General features: G+C 43.3%; 1 protein-coding gene across 4 annotated transcripts in view; it reads right to left on the reverse strand.

Moving 5' to 3' along the window:
* TTLL9 (tubulin tyrosine ligase like 9) overlaps positions 1 to 16,319 on the reverse strand; it is a 41,750-nt gene extending 25,431 nt beyond the window's left edge. For 2 of the 4 annotated variants that reach the window (XM_074292779.1, XM_074292778.1), the window contains exons 1-5: positions 16,175 to 16,319; positions 14,189 to 14,232; positions 13,190 to 13,282; positions 12,242 to 12,353; positions 11,766 to 11,951 (exon numbers count right to left, since the gene is read on the reverse strand). In XM_074292779.1, coding sequence (XP_074148880.1) covers positions 11,766 to 11,951; positions 12,242 to 12,353; positions 13,190 to 13,282; positions 14,189 to 14,232; positions 16,175 to 16,189 — 450 coding nt within the window. In that variant the 5' untranslated portion in view covers positions 16,190 to 16,319. Of the gene's footprint in view, positions 1 to 11,765; positions 11,952 to 12,241; positions 12,354 to 13,189; positions 13,283 to 14,188; positions 14,233 to 16,006 lie in introns of all 4 variants that reach the window. The other 2 variants (XM_074292777.1, XM_074292776.1) reach the window with 1 other exon arrangement.
* Between the last annotated feature and the right edge of the window lie 1,919 nt (positions 16,320 to 18,238).

Consider the following 18,238-nt stretch of genomic DNA (forward strand, 5'->3'; position numbering starts at 1 on the left):
TAACATTATTCCCTTCATTTGTCCAAATCCTACCTATCTCTAAAATACAGCATGGTCCCCAACTGAAGCTCTGGGTTTAAAAGGACTGGATATTATCCTAGGGCGTTTATCACAGAATTTCTGAATTAAAAGGGATCTTTCAGAGATCATTCAATTCAACTAATAACTAAAAAAGAATCTGGACTACCATCACCTGCAGTCATTTGGCCTTTTCTGGAAGATCTACACTGAGGGAAAATCCTCTATTTTTAGTCCATTCCTCTTTGGGACAGCTCTAATTATTTTGCTTTTTTTTTTTTTTTTAACTTTTTTTTTCTTTTAGTTTGAGTTCGAAAGTCTCTTTCTCGCTCCATTCTATTGAGAAGGCAAACACTATTAGATCCATTATACAAGTTAAGTCATACAAAACATATTTCCATATTAGACATGTTGTTTAAAAAATAAAGAAAAATAAGTAAATTTTTTTTAAAAGTTGCATCAGTTCTTAAAGTTCATCAGTTCTCTATCTGGATGTGGATAAAATTTTTCATCATGAGCTCTTTGCAACTGTCATAGATTATTGTGCTGACCAGAGTAGTAAGTCTTCCACAGATGATCATCCTTACAATGTTGCTGTTACTTTGTTATAGCACATGATGTTTTTGTGGTTCTGCTCATTTCATTTTGTATCAGTTCATATACATCTTCCCAAGTTTTTCTGAAACCATCCCTCTAAACATTTCTCATAGCCCAATAGCAGTATTTCATCATAATCATATACCACAACTTATTCAGCCATTACCTAATTGAAACGCATCCCCTCAATTTCCTATTCTTTGCCACCACAAAAAGAGTTGCTATAAATGGTTTTGTACATGTGCAAATTTTGTGTTTGTCTTTGATCTCTTTGGGACACACAGTCATTGCAGTGGTTTTGCTGTGTCTAAGAGTATGCACAGTTTTATAGCCCTTTAGGGGTAATTCCAAATTGCTCTCCAGAATGGTTGGAACAATTCATAATCCCACCAAAAGTGTATCAGTGTTTCCATTTTCCACATCCCCTCCAGTATTTGTCACTTTCCTCTTCAGACAGCTCTAACTGTGAAGAAGTTTTCCTTACATAAAGTCTAAATTTTCTTCTTTGCAACTCCCACCTGTCACTCCTACTTCTGTCTTCTGGGGCCAAGCAGAACAAGTCTAATCCCGCTTCCATATGACAATTTTTCAAGTAACTGAGACAGATATGTCCCAGCTGAGCTTTCTCTGGCTGATGCCCCGTTTCTTTAATAAATTCTCATATGGCACTGAATCTGGGTGGTTCATCATTCCAGATACCCTCCACTGGATGGCTTCCAGCTTATCAATACCTTTCCAGAAATAGAATGCCCCTACTTCTGCTGAGGGTACTCCCCCCCATCCAGCCACCTGGGATTGCAAGCATTCCTGACTTTCCCCCAACCACCTCCACATCCAATGAGTTATCAAGTCTTGCTGATTCCACCTCCACAACATCTCTTACATCCTTCTCTCCACTTACACAGCTTCCACCATAGTTCAGACCCTCACTACATCTTTCCTGGACTATTATAGTACCTTTCCAATTATTCTTTAGGCCTCTAGTCTCTCCCCTATCTAATCCATCATGTTTGTAAAGCACAGGTATAATCTCATCACTCTATTCAAGAAATTCCAGGGCCTCCCAAGTGTCTCTCTGATCAAATACAGATTTTTTGGTTTGGCATTAAATCTGTCACAATCTGGCTCCAGATGACTTTCCAGCCCTGCTGAACAATGCTCCCTTTCACAGACTCTCCCTCCTAGCCAAACCGGCCGGGTTATTGTTCCTTATGTTCCACCTGCCAGATATCTCTATGCCTTTGGATGGAATTCACTCCTTCTTCCTAGGTTGCTCACAGAACCCTCAGCTTCCTCTGGTGCTAATTCTAATACAAGGACCAATAGCTGGTCCCCACCAATCCCTCTGTATGGCAGTTACTCTGTCCAGGCATTTCATCATGGATGATCTCTGATTAGGAAGACCTAGGGTCAAGTCCTATCTCCGGCATATACTGGCTTTGCCAGTCTGGTGCCGCCCTGCAGAAGTATAGGGAGTTTCTTCATCTGGGAATTTTTTTATACAAATGAAATCACAAATCCAGTCCCTCTGCCTAATTCCTTTGTATAGATTTTATACTTATCTGCTTTCATGTTATTTCTCCCAACAGAAGCAAGCTCCTGAAGGACAGGGATGGGTTTTGGTTTGTAGCCCTAGCACCCAGAATACTGCCTGATACCATTGTTGTGAAGCCAGTTGTGGATTTATGTGAGATGTTTTCTTTTCTATATTTCATTTTTTTCAAATTACAACTCTTCATGACCCCATTTGGGTTTTTCTTGGCAAAGATCCTGATGTAGTTTGCCATTTCCTTCACAGCTCATTTTATGGATAAGGAAATTGAGGAAAATTTGGGCAAGTTGACTTGCCCAGAGTTACCCAGCTAGGAAGTATCTGAGATCTGAATGCCTGAGGCATTTAGTGATGTTTATGGAAAATTGGCTCTGGCTAAGTTCTGCACAGGGTAGACTTTGATAAACCTCTCACCTCTTCCTGAAAGTTCAATCTCTCAATGTAATTCACATTACATTTCCTGGCTGGCCTATCATTGATGACTTCTATTGAGCTTGCAGTCATAAAGCATTCTATCAGGCTTAAGTCTTCACCCAGGCTTTCCCATGAGAAAATCAGAATTTTTCTGCTTTTGCTCAGGTATCTCACGGGAACATCAAAATATGTAGGTCCTGTCTAAAGCATTTTAATCCAGCCAAAACAATTCTTTCCTCACTAATAAATCCTGTCAACCACAGAATCCTAATACAGTTCTTCAGACTTAAAAGATTTGTGGGTCTAAATCTCCCCAAAGGAAAAAATAATGGGGATGCCTAGAGAACTGATTTTCCTTTCCTCATACCTGTTTAGTTCACCGAATTCAGAGTGCTCAAATGAGGGGCAAGATCTGGGTGTTCTCTCCACAATATGGTTCTATCTCTTGCTATTTCTTGCCTGGCTCCTGCTTGGTAAAGGCACTTAAGTGTACCACTGACCTCCTTTTCTTTCAGGGGAGCTTGAACCAACTGTGCAGGGATCATCTGAGTCTAGGAATTCCTCCTCTTCACTCCAGGAGGTTTCTTCCAGGAATCCTTGCCTCTTTGCCGCTGCTTCTGGCTACTGCCATTTCTGAGACCAAGGGGTCATTGGGATATATGCTCTAAAGTGGTTTCTCTCTAACCATCTCTAGTTGTCTTCATTCTCTCCTGACCTGTCTCTGCTCTCAAGTCAGTTAAACTATCAGCCCAATCAATCATATTTCCTATGACATGATTTAGTCACCATTAATTGAAAGTCAATATTCTCAGAGAAGGGGTTGAACAATGTCCCAAATTGTGGACTTTATGTGAGATATTTTCTTTTTTTATTATATTTCATTTTTCCAAATACACGTGAAAATAGTTCTCAACATTGATTTCTTTTTTTAAATAACTTTTTTTATTGACAGAACATATGCATGGGTGATTTTTTTACAACATTATCCCTTGCACTCACTTCTGTTCTGACTTTTCCCTTCCCTCCCTCCACCCCCTCCCCTAGATGGCAGGCAATCTTATACATGTTAAATATCAAAGCTGATTTCTGCAAAACTCTGTGTTCCAAATTTTTCTCCCTTTTTCTTCCTCTCCTCCCTCCCCAAGACAGCAAGCACTCTGATATAGGTTAAAAATGTGTAATTCTAAACTTATTTCTATATGTGCCATGCTATGCAAGGGAAAAAAACAGACCAAAAGAGAAAAAAGCACAAGGATGAACAAAACAAAAGTGAAAATAATGTGCTTCAATATACTTTCAGTCTCCAAAGTTCTCACTCTGTATTCTGATAGCCTTCTCCAATACAAGTCTATAGGAATTAGCTTAAATCACCTCATTGTTGAAAAGAACCAAGTCCATCTATGTGAGATATTTTCAACACAGTCCCCCCTTCTTCAACCTTATTAGCTTTTACCAAGTTCCCTTTGGCCACTGCCTTTATAGAAAATTTTGCTGATATAGTTAGGTTGAAGTGCTCTCCTTTCCTCTGCACAGACTCACACTGCCAAAGCTAGAAAGGCATCTTAGAATACAAAAATATAGAATATCAGAGCTGAATGGAAAATCTTAGGGGCCATTGAGTTCAATCCTTTATTTTGTAGAGAAATAAACTAAGATCCAGAGAGGGGCACTTTCCTACATGATTTGGGAGCAGGACCAGGATAATCAATTGGCCCATACCACACTGTTTTACATATCTTGGTTTAACAACCAGATGGCAATAATGGCCACTATCCTGGTCCTGTTTAATAAGATAGCTCTGGTACTTAGTTGGTGTCCCAAGCTTACCCAGTAGTTACCTCCCTCTATCTCATTGCAAATAGTACCAAAATCTTTGTATTTTTACAGAACCTCTGAGCTTTTCTCTTGTAGTTCTATACCTCACTATATGCCAATTTGTCATCTAAGTGGCAAACTTTAGTGTGCATTTGGTCAATTAAAAAACCTCCATCCCACTGTAAAACCCTACCTCCTTCAGTTCAAAACTATTTCATCGAATGCTAGTAATGTGTCTTGGTAAAATGGATTTATCTCTCAACAGGAACAAACAAAACATGATGAGCAATATAATGTGAATTACTCTTGGCATGGAACCAATAAAAACCAAGAAACAATAGATAATAAAACACCACCTTTTTTGCTGCACCCATGTAGCAGCCTCTCCCATACTAGATCAAAGGCTATTCTAACCATAGAAGTTCTAATAAGTGCACAATTCACTTTGCTTGGCCTCCATGGGCACTCCTGTTATTAGCAGGCAATAAAGACAATATAGTTTACAACGGATGTTAAATTCATCTATTCAGTGGGGCCAATCTTGATATAAAAACTTAGGAATTATGGACCTAGAAGTTGAATCTCAACTCCTCCTTTGGTTTTTGTAGTTGCATACCCCTGACCAAATATATATATATATATATATATATATATATATATATATATATATATATATATATATATATATATATATATATATTTGAGAATGTATTTGCTATTTAGGAGTTTTGCAACTGCAAATGCCAACTTTCCATCCTGAATGTAAAAGAGTTTCTATTTCTTGCCAGAGAACATGTATAGTTAAACAAAACAAATTCCCATATTAGCCATGTCAAAAAGGGAAGGAAGAAAAGAATAAAGGAAAAGAGGAAAGAAAGAGAAGAAAGAAAGGGAAAGAAAGGGAAGGGGAAGGGGAAAGGGAAGGGGAAGAAGGGGACGGGGAAGGAGAAGAAGAAGGGGAAGGGGAAGGAAAGGAAAGGAAATGAGAGGAGAGGAAAGGAAAGGAAAAAGGAGAGGAGAGGAGAGGAGAGGAGAGGAAAGGAAAGGACAGGAAAAAGGAGAGGGGAGAAGAGGAGAGAAGGGGAGAGGAGAGGAGAGGAGAGGAGGGGAGAGGAAAGGAAAAAGGAGAGGAGAGGAGAGGAAGGAAGAAAAAAGGAAGGAAGAAAGAGAGGGAGAGAGGAAGAAGAGAAGAAGAGGAAGGGAGGAAGAAAAAGAGGAAGAAAGGAAGGGGAGGGAGGGAAGGTGAGAGAGAGAGGAAGGGAGGAGAGGGAAAGAAGGAGGAAAAGAAGAAAGGGGGAAAGAAGGTAGAGAGAGAGGGAGGGAAAGAAGGAAGAGATGAAGGAATAAAGGAAGGGAGGAGGGAGGGAGGGATTCTGAGTTTATGGTCTTAAGCAGCTCTCTCCCAATCCCACTCACTCCATTCCAACCCCTTCCAATACCCAAATAGTCATCTATAACTGAGCATCTGAAGTCTCTGGGGGGTTACAAGTCTCTCCTTCCTCACTAATTTATTGCTGATCTACTCCCCCCCTTCCTCTTAAGCTAACTACTTTCTTCTCCTGGACAATATGAGCCTTGCTATCTCAAACAGCTGGTGGCACTCCAACTCAAAGCAGGTCTGAGGAGCCTGTCACCTGAGACCATCCTGAGAACACTATAAATTACAAATAATACCCTTCATGAAAGATTTATGCGTGTAGCCTTCCTCTTTCTTGGCTGGCAGTGGCCATTATTTTATCACAAATCATTCATGTATGGATAAATTAATATAGGAATATTTTATCCTCCTATAGGAGAGTCAAATAGGAGTGTTTGATAAATCTTTTTATTTTCTTTGAACCTTAAGAGTAACCCTGATTCTTGGAAGGAAAATAAGCATCCCCACCCCAGGCAGAATGCCTCTGCTCTGTGTAGCAAGGGAATGAAGGGGGAGGATGGGAAAGGACAGAGAGAAGGAAGGTACATTGTTCCTCTCTGCACCCTCCAGGTCATACATGATCCTTCATGGCTGTCTTTGTGCTGCTGCAATGGCTGCCCACCTTCACCTACCCCATGCTTGGAATGTAGTCCCTCCCCATCTCCAGCTCTTGCAAATCCATGGTTTTCTTCAAGACCCAGCACAAGCAACACCTCCTCCATAAGCCCTTTCTTGCTCTTCTGGTTGCCAGTGCCTCCCCCTCTCCCATTAACTTCATATTTATTTTATGTCTCTATATATGTATGCCTCTGCTAGATCCCCATAGCATATATTCATGGTGTCTCCCAATAGAATGGAAGCTCTTTGAGGATGGGGACTGTTTTATTTTATGTCCACCTAGCACAATGCCCAGCACAAATGGAGCACTTAATCATTCTCTCTTTAACTCTGAGGCTTTCTCATTGTCTCTCATCTCTCCCTATCTACTGGCTCCTTCCCTACTGCCTTCAAACTTGCTCAAGTTTCCTCCATTATCACATCCCTCTACCAACCCGTCCCTTCAACCTATATCACCTACTGCTTATTGGGAATTTTGAAAGGGATGTCCAAAAGAGAAGTGATTGCCTTCTCTCTAAAACCCAATCCCATTCAAAACTTCCCTCCATGTGCTGGAAGCACCACTGTTCTTCCAGTCTCTCAACTTTATAATTTTGGTCTCACCCTCAACTCCTTACTCACTCATGGATCAGCCTGCATGGCCAATCAATTGTCACTTACCATTTCTATCTTCACAATGTTTCTCATATCCAACCCCTCCCACTCAGCAGCATTTCGCCTAGGCTGCTGCACTGGTCTCCTCTGCTTCACATCTTCCCACTCTAATCCATTCTCTTCATAGCTGCCAAAGTGATCGTGAGTGATTTTCCTTAAACACAGATTTATGTTATTTCACTTTACAATGTAGACTCTTATTGCCTCTTATGTCCCCTTCTACCAAAATCAGCTGGACCCTTGTAGGTCTTGACCAAATCAAATACTTCCAACCATATTCAAACTGAATCCATATTCCCCTGATTTCCAGTTATCTTTTATGTGTTGCTCTTCCTAGTATAAATCTAAGATTCTTGAGGGCAAGGTCTTTTTTGTTTGCTTGGATTTATACTTCAATATTTAGCAAAGTGTCTAGCCATTAATAAGCCTGTAGTAATGTTTAATCATTCATCCACTCACTCATTCATTCATTATTGTCTAGTTGAAGCAACAAGGTAGCCTGAGGGAGAGAGAGTAGGTACATGTGCCAATTGAGTCAAACCAATACCACCGCTTCAACTACCACCTTCCTCCCTGCAGCCTGACGGAGACAAGATATCTAAGACCCTGCACTCAAGAACTCCAAGAATAGCAATAATATCCCCTTTCCTTCCCCCAGGTCACAGGCTCTGCTTCTAGCCCACCCCTCAAATAAATCAGAGGAACCAACCCCTGTAAAGATATGTACTGGCAAATATCTCTGCAGGTGTTAAAAGTCTGACTTGCTGATACTCAGGAAAGGAAGTTCTCAACATCAAAGTACTTGATGCTGTAACAGGATTAAAAATCAAAAACTGATAAGATTTTATTAGTGGAAGCAACATTAGAGAAGATGTATTTGCCATCTGTTTTGCTGTTGCACCCTTCCCAGATGAAACCTGCAGTTTGAACTACAGTTGAAACCTCCTGTGTAATATCTCTCCCTCTAAAATAGGAGCTCTCTGTGAGCAAAGATCTGTCTGAGCTTTTCTATTTGTAACCTGAGCACTTATCACAGTGCTTTGCATATGTATCTAATAACTTATTTATACTTTACTCCCTTTCCCACATTTCTAGTCTAGAGAATCCTCTATCTTGCCCTCCATTCCCATCTATCTCCCTGCTGCTGTATTAACTACGCCCATTCCTACAATCCACTCTCTTCTGACCTCTGTCTTGAGAGAATATTTCACTTCCTTTGAGACTCCACTAAAGCATCAACTTCTTTTAGGATGGTTTTATTGATCCCTCTCAACTGCTGGTGTCCTTTTCCCTCCATGAGTATGTTAACTATCTAGTATTTATTTTATATTTGTACTCCTCCCATAGAACTCCCATAAGCTCCTTAATAATAGAAATAACTTCATTTTGTTGTTGTTTTTATATCCTTATCTACTAGCTCAGTGGCTGGCACATAATTAGGAACTTATAAAGTTTGTTAGTGACTAGCTTTTGATTAGAATGATTAAGAGACTCATTCAGTATAGCCTGCATTTTATTCAATTCTGTACTCAATTAAACTATTGGATTTAACATGAGTTATATAGGATTCAAACATTTAATAAGAACCACCAAAATTAGCAGAGGAGCTGCTAGAGAGGAGTTTCTCTGCAAACATACACTACAAGGTGAAGGTGGATGGATTAAAGTCCTCTCACCAACCTGGGAGATAATCTCTGACTTTCTATTTGGGATAAGATTATATAATAAGGTCTCTGGTATAGCCTGATGGAAGTTGGTAAGTTTCAGGTCCAAAATACCTGGATCTTCTAGCAGCATGTTTCCTGTTTTGAAAAACTAGACATTTCTTTCTCTTTTCCTACCAGGTTTCACGAATTGCTTAGACTTTAGTTTCTTGGATGCCATTTACTATAGCATTTGGCTGTGAAGTTTTCCCTCTTCCTCCCGCTCTCACTAGGCTAAAAGTCTTTTCACTTCTAATCAGAGTCTGCACCTCTTCAAAGTTAGTTGACCTCAATCCTTCTGTCTGCAGGCTATATCTGAGAAAAGGTCTTAGAACTACCTTTTGTCACATCCATTGTCTTCCAGCCCATTATTGTTTTCTCTGAACAATTAGGAGGCTGTCTTTGATACACTGATAGCATCATAGTTGCTATACAACTATACAACAGCTTTACAACAGATGATTTTTACCATGATTACTGTGGTTACACCAAGCAAATTGGCAAAAATGACTAAAGATGGAAAGAAAGCTACAAAAAGATATGCACACACAAAAAAAATTCTGTCAATAGAGCTGTGAATTAATCCTAAAATTCTGGAAACAATTTGAAGTTATGCTAAAAACAAGTGACTAAAATGTCCGTAATCTTTCAGCCCAGAGATTCCATTGCTAATCATATAATCTAAGGAGGTCAAAACCAATAAGATCCCATAGACACCAAATATTCATAGCAGTACTTCTTTTGGTACCAAAGAACTAGAAACAAAGTAGATGCTTATTGATTTGGAAATGGCTAAACAAACTGTAATATATGAATGTAATGAATTTATGCAAAGTGAAGTAAGCAAACCCAGAAAAATAAAATACACAACGATTACATCTATGTAAATAAAGAATTATAAAACAAAACTAAATGCTGTAGTCATGATGAGGTAATAGGGAACCTCAAAATGATGAGGTAACTTGAACCAAATCATGAGATAAATACCTAATAATGAAGTATATACCTCAATAGGATTAAGTGAGGTCTAGTGGCAGGATTCTGGGTACAGGGAGTCACATGGAGCTCCCTTGCAACCCCCTTAGGATTTGGCGTAAGGATACAAAGTTAAATCAGGTCTAGTGGCGGCGAGAGTCCCCTGTAAATGAATTTACAGGCCCGAAAACCTAGATGGGTAAAAGATGTTTATTGCAGGGTTTGGAAGTAAAGTTAAGGTCTGGTTAGCAAAAGGCATTAGATAGACGAAGATATACGCCGAAAGCGGCGGAGACAGAGAATCTCTGATGCAAGCATCTTGGCTGGCATCTTTCAAATCTCTGAACCCAAGATGGTTCTAGCTTTGCTCTTTTTATCTGCTTGAAGAAGTAATGGGCGGAGCTCAGGTTAATTCCTAGAAGGCCAGATCTTTGGCGGGCTTTATCCAAGCCAACTAGATCCAGTGGGGGGCTGGATACAAGCCCAGACTAGTTTGACCAGATCTTGTATCAAAGATCCAAGTCCCAAAGAAAGTTGGAGATCAAACAAAGAATACCAAAGGGGCTACCGCCCTCAACAGTCATATTGATCAAGCTTGGTCCCAGAGAACAGATGAGAAAATGCAATCTCTTCTTTGTAGAGCTGTATTACAGGGGGTGTGGCACAGAGGTGTGCTGCAGCTTCAACCAGCTTGAAAGAGTTGGTCATTAAATTTTCTGCCTGAGAATTTAAACCTCAAAAATTACCAAATGCTAGAAATCAAGCATGATCTATTGTTTTGTTAATTTCTAGACTTTAGAAAGTGATGGACTAGCTACATATTGCTGGTTAAGTTAAAGATCTTTGAATTTTTTTCAATGCTATGGAGATAATTAGGCAAATAATTATGCATTAAGTTTGTGAAGCTAGACTATTCTGTTACCTAATTTGAGAACTGTATGTTAAGGAAAAGAATATATATCTTGTAGGAGATGTAACATATTTCTGTTAAGAAACCTATTCATTTGAACAGAGCTGGAAGTTAAATGGTTTTAATGTAAATAATAATACGCATTGCTTTAAACTTTAAACTGGAATTACTTTAAATTGTTACTCAGTATATTTATCTCTCCACCCCAGAATCTTTTGTTAACTTTAGATAAATCTGGCAATTTTAGATAAATTCATTTTTGTATTGGAATATATTTTATAATATTAGCTTCTGATTTCTGTTGACAGAAATAGGTAATATAGATGATGGATATAGGTGATAGGTAAAACTGTGAATCTCCTAGTCTAATACAAAAAAATAAGGTGTGAGCTGACTCTCACTATTTACCTATTTATTGGCAAAGTGAACTGGAAGTTTGTTTTGAGATCAATTTTACAGGAAATTTCTACAAGTGACCTGAGATGGAGAAGAACAGACCAGAGCCACAGGACTGCATTAGATGCTTCTAGAGAAGGAAAGACATCTACTTTTTCCTTTGCACCTTTTATCTGTAAGGTCTACATGTATATAATGAAGTATTTCTCCCTATTTCTAATATTTGATTACATGTCTAATATTTGACATGAACCGTTATGTCACTGTCTCATCACCGCCCATGGTGATCCATGGAACTAGGAACTTCCAGAGGAAAAGACACCTTCTTTCTGTCTCCCTTCCAGAGTTAAGCAAAGGGCTGGGCAAATAGGAAGGACAAACTAAGACTGCTGAAAAAGACCTTAGGGACCAAGTATATACCTTCATTTTACATAAGATTAAACTGAGGTCAGAGAACTTCGGAGGTAGTGAGCAACAGAGCCTGCTTCAAACTAGGTACTCTTAACTCCTCCAAATCTAAGGCTCTCTCTTGATGAATTCCAAAGAAAATCAAATGAAAAAGAACAGGGAGCCCATTCATTATCTTTGAGTCCCACAGACTGATTTTTCTGTCCCCCTAGAACCATGGCCTCCCACTACCTGTGTATTGGGAATGGGGGGGAGGGGAGAAGGGAGGAATGACTCCCTTGGACTCACTGGTTTCATGATCCAGGTAATACCGGGAGTTTTTCTAAACTCTTCCACAAAGAGATGATAATCGGAAGGCAGTTCAAAGGTCTTAGGGAAGAAGTCACACTTAGCTGCTTCTAGTTTGCCCATCTCTCTCTCCAGCTGCTTTCGAAAGCGTTTCAAATTCTTCACCATGTAGTTCTTCCTTGTTAGCTGAGGGACCACATAGGAACAGGGTCAGCCAGATCCCTCTTCAGACTCACTTCTAGCCCCCAAAGCTATCCAAACCCTTGTGCCTAAGGGCCAGGCTAAGGTTCTGCCCCTGTTCAGCTTATCTTGCTGCCTGGAGAAAGCAATTCCCTTCAGCCTGGATATCCCAGAAATTCAAACAAGCTGGGAAGAGGAGACTTCCCAAAGACAACTCTAACCCTTCCAAGGGAGACCTGGGTCCTATTCATGGGGTACCTGTTACACTTCTTGGCCCTAGCCCCCAAATGCTTTACCTCGTAGTGATTTCGGAAGTGGCTGATTCGGACGTGTTCATCCATGTAAGTGTGGTCAAAATTTTCCCGAAGCCAGCTGACATCACACCAGTAGAAGTCCCATTCCCCCTCACTGTGGGGAACACAAGTTTTGTCACCAAGAGACTCTGAAAGACTCTGGTCACTACAATTAAGAGTGGGTGGGGAAAAGCCGGCAGCCCATCTTCCTTCTCTCTGATTACAAGGGGGCAGGGTCAGAGGCCCAGAGAAGGTCAAAAGTAGCAGAGAAAGACACCTCTGGACAAGCAATCAGGGAAACTGGACTTGGGTACTTTCCTAGGATTCAAACACAGATCCTCTCTCCAAAGCCAGTCCTCTCTCCACTTTGGAACACTGCCTAATTTGTGCATTAGTATAGATAATGGAGAGTTAGCTGGGAAAGGAAACCCCCATTCCTTAACAATGGGAGAGAAAACAGGAAAAGGAAAATGGTCTGGAATTCAGTGAAAAAGTCTCTCACAAATGAGTAGTTTCTCTGATGAGTGAATACTTAGACCTATATTCAAATGAGTTAGTGCTACAGGATCCAAAAAAGGTCCCTTCTGTCTCTATACAGAGGCAGGGCTAAGATTTTCCATCCAGATTTACTTTTGGCTTGGAGGGGCAACAGAGACGGGAGTTAGGGAATGGTAGGGAGGTGGGCTCTTGGCTTTTTCCTATCTACTCTCAATAGGGAAATCACTGGTGACTCGGAAAAGAGATTACAGTATGTAGGCACTTCAGCCACTAAAATGGGATCACACAGGGAGCTTAAACAAAAAGACCCTTAAGCACAGTTGGGTTTGAGCAAATTGCTTTCTTCATGGTGAATTCCAAGGTGTGAATGATCAAGAGCTGCCCCCTCCTCTCCTTAACCAAGGAAAAAGTGGGAACCCTGAGAGTGGAGAGGAGAGGGTAGTGCCGTCTTACTCCTTCACTTCCACCCATCCAGGCCGGCAGCGGAGGACGTCCAGAAGAGTGTTCATGACTGCGCACTTGAAACGGATACATACTTTCTGGTCTCTAAGAGACAAATGCACATCAAAAGTATCAGAAAGTCAATAGTTTTCCAAGGAAATGCAGAGTAAGGATATGAAAAGAAGGTTCTAAGTCTCTTCACTAGGACTCTACTTCCTTCCCTTGCCTACTCCAGAAAAAAACCCTTTTTTCAACCCCTTTCTAACTTCAGGATTTGGAATCCCAAGGCCTCAAGTTTAGGACCCCACAATTTTTTTAAAGTTAGGAGTGAACAACTAGGCTAAATGGGGGGAACTATGAATTAAGAAGATAATAAAACACACAACAAAGTTTATTTCACACACACTTAAGAATCCTAGACTTTTAGGGATAAAAGGGAATTTCTATGCTATCTAGTCCAATCCCTTCATTTTACATATGGGGGGAAAAAACAAAAGAGGCCCTGGTCAGGGAAATGGAATGTATTCTAGATCACCGGCTCACAGCTGGAAAGGCCCTTGGAGATCATCTAGTTGTCTGACCACGTCATTTTACAAACGAGAAATTTAAGGCCCAAAGCATTTAAGCCACATGCCCAATCACAGAGATAAGAAGGGCACAGACAAGATTTGAACCCAGTCTTTCTACTCTACCGCCAATCTTTCTTCCACCACTGTCAGCTGGAATGACAGAATATATATATATATATATATATATATATATATATATATATATATATATATATATATATATATATAAAAAGAACCCAAACATTTTTCCCTTCTAGTCTCCCAGTAACCTGAGAGTGAACACTTTTGAGCCCGGGCTTCCCATTTGGTGGGAAATGAGATTATAGAAAAGGAACAGCTTTACAAATGTGTGGAGCCATGTATTATAGAACTGCTCCTGGAGCTGGAACCGGAAAACCAAAGTCCTTTCCTTCTCGCCTTCCTCCAAGGCCAGTCCACTCACCGCTCTTTCACCTTTGATACACCATGGCCCTTAGAACAGTGATTCTGGAATTTAAAAAAAAAGGCAGCAGGAAATCAGCAATTTCACCAGCAGCAGGAGCTTTCTACAGAGAACCCTTTTCTTAGAGCTGTTCTAAAGGTCAGGAATGAACCCCACATATTCTACCAAAGATCAGCTAGGAGGCTGGTCTCTGCACCTGCAAGGATATGGGACCATTTTGTTCCTGGATCATAAACCTTGCTCTCTCTCTACCTCAATTTCTCCCCCTTTAAAATTGGAGACGTTTTAGAAGTCCCAGATTTAGATTAAACCAAATCAACCAATCAACAAGCATTTATTAATGATTTTCTGTGTCCCCACTCTCCAGGAGTTTATATTGTCAGTGAAACATGTACACAAATAAGCAGAGGATACACAAAATAAAATACAAAGTAATTTGGGGCACGGAGAGGAAAAGCCTCTAGGAAGAAGTAGTTCTTGAGCTAAACTTTAAAAGGCAGCTGGGAAGAATACGGATTAGAGGTGAGGAAGGAAGGTTTCCCAGATATGGGGGGGAAAAGGGAGAGGGAACAACCAAGGGGCCAGTTTGGGTGTAACAAATAGTGCCGAGACAGGTAGGCTGGAGCCAGATGGTGAGGGATTTAAGCACCAGAGGAGCTGTGTTTCAACCTGGGCCCACAGGGAGCCGCAGGAACTTTCTAACTAGGCCGCGGGCTGGGCAGAGCTAGCTAGGAGAATGAGCCGGGCATTGTGGGGACTGGAGAGGAGAGGAGAGTGAAGGGTTGAAGATGGCTTCTAAACTGCAAACTTAAGTGAGCCGAAGGATTATGGCATTATCGCGAGAAGTAGGGGAGTTGGGAAGAAGGTTTGGGGGAGAAAGGCAATGAGATCTATTTGGAGTGGGAGGTTTCAGCAGTGGTTTAGTGACGGGGGTCTGGGACTCTGTCACTACATCTCCACAACAGTGGAACTCAAGGGAGTAGCTACAGCCACGGAGAGGTGCAGAGAAGAAAATTTGGGACGGAGCCTTTGGGGAAATACGCGCGCGCACACACAAGCTTAGGGGGTGCGCTACATACAAGGATCCAGCAAGGGAAACGGAAAAGTAGCAGCCAGAGCCCCGTAACATTAATTTAGATGGGAAATGACTCCCAATTTAACAAGAACGATTTTTGTTATTGTTTAGTGTTTCCCTCTCATGAGTCCTCTGGGGTTTTCTTGGCAAAGACACCGCCCTTCCCTCCTCCAGCTCATTTGACAGGTGAGGAAACTGAGGCAAACAGAGTTAAGTGACTTGCCCAGGGTCACACAAGTGTTACGTGTCTGAGGCTAAAATGTAAGTTTTTGAAAAGAACGATTAAAAAATTAGTGAAAGAATTCTATTAAACAATTTTGGGGACCCTTCCCTGTCTGGTAATATCTAAGACTACACTGAAGGACACCGGGCCTAATCTTTAGCCAGCCCAGGAACTGAAATGGGACTGGTCAGGCAGCCCCCCCCACCCCCCCCACCCCCCCCAGGAGGAGCCGGAGCTGACCTCCACTAGCCCTAACTCTCCCTCCCCACACCGCCCCACGTGGTCTGGCTACCCAGGCCACAAACAAGGCACGCCTTTGACCCGGCAGCTCGGATGCAAAGGGGGAGGGGGGCAAAAAGGTTCCTAGAAAGTGATGGAAGCCCGGGAGTGAAGGTAGTACTATAAATCCTCCCCCTTTCTGTGAGGGACACTCCCACAGCCACTGGAAGAAAGCCTGTTTCCCCCCTCCCCCTCCCCCTCTTTAGCGGATCAGTGCATGCCGGGACTTGTAGTCTCTTGCCTTCTGCTTCTCTTCCCTCAGGGCGTTCAGAAACAGACGCAGTCTAGGAGGAGCTCTTCTCCTCCATCCCCTACCCGGAGCTGATGCTGGCGTTCGCGGTCCTTCAGCAGCTCCGTCCTCCTCATTGGGGAGAACGGCAACGCTGCTTTTGGCCCGGTCTTTTCTTACCTTCGATTTGGACATTGCATTGCTTTCCGGGCTTGTGGGGAACCCCCCAGCCTGCCCCAAAACGACCACCGCGTTCTTCTCCCCCCTGTGCGTCGCGTTGCCGAAGCAACGTCGCGGCCACTTCCTCCCTCTTCCTCTCCCCCCACCCCCCTGCCCTGTCCATCAGGGACTAAGCGGTAACGCGATAGGCGGAGCCCGGGGCGGGGGCGGGACACGTGTTTGCCCGATGTTCTCCCGCTCACCCCCGAGCATCCTCAGGCTAGTGGAGTGCTCTGCTTTGTCCTGGGACGGAGTTTACTTTCCGTAGGACTGGGACTACCCCGCACGAGAGGGAAAGGCTCTCTCTAAAGACACTCAGCAGGAGAATGGCGGAGGCGGGCTTTATTGCCACCGGAGTCTGGGGAACCTCTCCTAACGCGGCTTCCAGCTGCATGCTGAGGGTGACGTAACTTCCCGCGCCCCTCTTCTGCTGTGTGTGTGTCTCCCTCCCTCAGGCCGACCCCGGCGCCCTGGAAGCGGCTCCTGGGCCACTGTCTGCCCTAGAAAACACCTCCCGGAGCAACTGCTGTGTGTGAGGCCCGCGCCTCTGTCTGCTTATATGGAACACTACGTTCCTGGCTGTCTGCACTCGCGGACCGGCTGGGAAAAGAGCGGGAACATCCTCCCTAAATCCACTGATCCTGGGAAAAGAGCGGGAACGTCCTCCCTAAACCCACTGATCCTGGGGAAAGAGCTGGAACGTCCTCCCTAAATCCACTGATCCTGGGAAAAGAGCGGGAACATCCTCCCTAAATCCACTGATCCTGGGAAAAGAGCGGGAACGTCCTCCCTAAACCCACTGATCCTGGGGAAAGAGCTGGAACGTCCTCCCTAAATCCACTGATCCTGGGAAAAGAGCGGGAACGTCCTCCCTAAATCCACTGATCCTGGGAAAAGAGCGGGAACGTCCTCCCTAAATCCACTGATCCTGGGAAAAGAGCAGGAACGTCCTCCCTAAACCCACTGATCCTGGGAAAAGAGCTGGAACGTCCTCCCTAAACCCACTGATCCTGGGAAAAGAGCTGGAACGTCCTCCCTAAATTCACTGATCCTAGGAAAAGAGCGGGAACGTCCTCCCTAAACCCATTGATCCTGGGAAAAGAGCGGGAGTGTCCTCCCCTAAGTCCACTGATCCTGGGAGAAGAGTCTCATTATTTCCTCTGCAACTAGAGTGCTCTTGTTCAGGAGTCAGGAGACCTGGGCTCTAGCTAAGGGTCTATCATCAACTCAGTGTGTGCCCTTGAATAAATTACACTTATTGTCTCTGTAAAACAGTCCCTTCCAGCGCCGACATTCCTTGAGTCTGCCTCTAAAACAAGTATCCTCTCATCCCCTCACTTAACATCTCCCCCCCAAGTAGTGGGGCTTGTGTATGTTTAACAAGCGCAGCAGTGACAGGGGTCCCACTCCAGAATCAGTCCTTCCCCCCTCCCCTCCGCTTCTCCCCCGCCTCACTTAACATCCCCCCTCCCAGGTACGGGGGCTGTGTATGTTTAACAAGCGCAGCAGTGACAGGGGTCCCACTCCAGAATCAGTCCTTCCCCCCTCCCTTCCGCTTCTCTCCCCGCCTCACTTAACATCCCCCCCCCAGGTACGGGGGCTGTGCATCTTTAACAAGCGCAGCAGTGACAGGGGTCCCACTCCAGAATCAGTCCTTCCCCCCTCCCCTCCGCTTCTCCCCCGCCTCACTTAACATCCCCCCTCCCAGGTACGGGGGGCTGTGCATCTTTAACAAGCGCAGCAGTGACAGGGGTCCCACTCCAGAATCAGTCCTTCCCCCCTCCCTTCCGCTTCTCCCCCGCCTCACTTAACATCCCCCCCCCAGGTACGGGGGCTGTGCATCTTTAACAAGCGCAGCAGTGACAGGGGTCCCACTCCAGAATCAGTCCTTCCCCCCTCCCCTCCGCTTCTCCCCCGCCTCACTTAACATCCCCCCCCAGGTACGGGGGCTGTGCATCTTTAACAAGCGCAGCAGTGACAGGGGTCCCACTCCAGAATCAGTCCTTCCCCCCTCCCCTCCGCTTC

Source organism: Sminthopsis crassicaudata, chromosome 2, assembly GCF_048593235.1.
Source record: "Sminthopsis crassicaudata isolate SCR6 chromosome 2, ASM4859323v1, whole genome shotgun sequence".
NCBI lineage: Eukaryota > Metazoa > Chordata > Mammalia > Dasyuromorphia > Dasyuridae > Sminthopsis > Sminthopsis crassicaudata.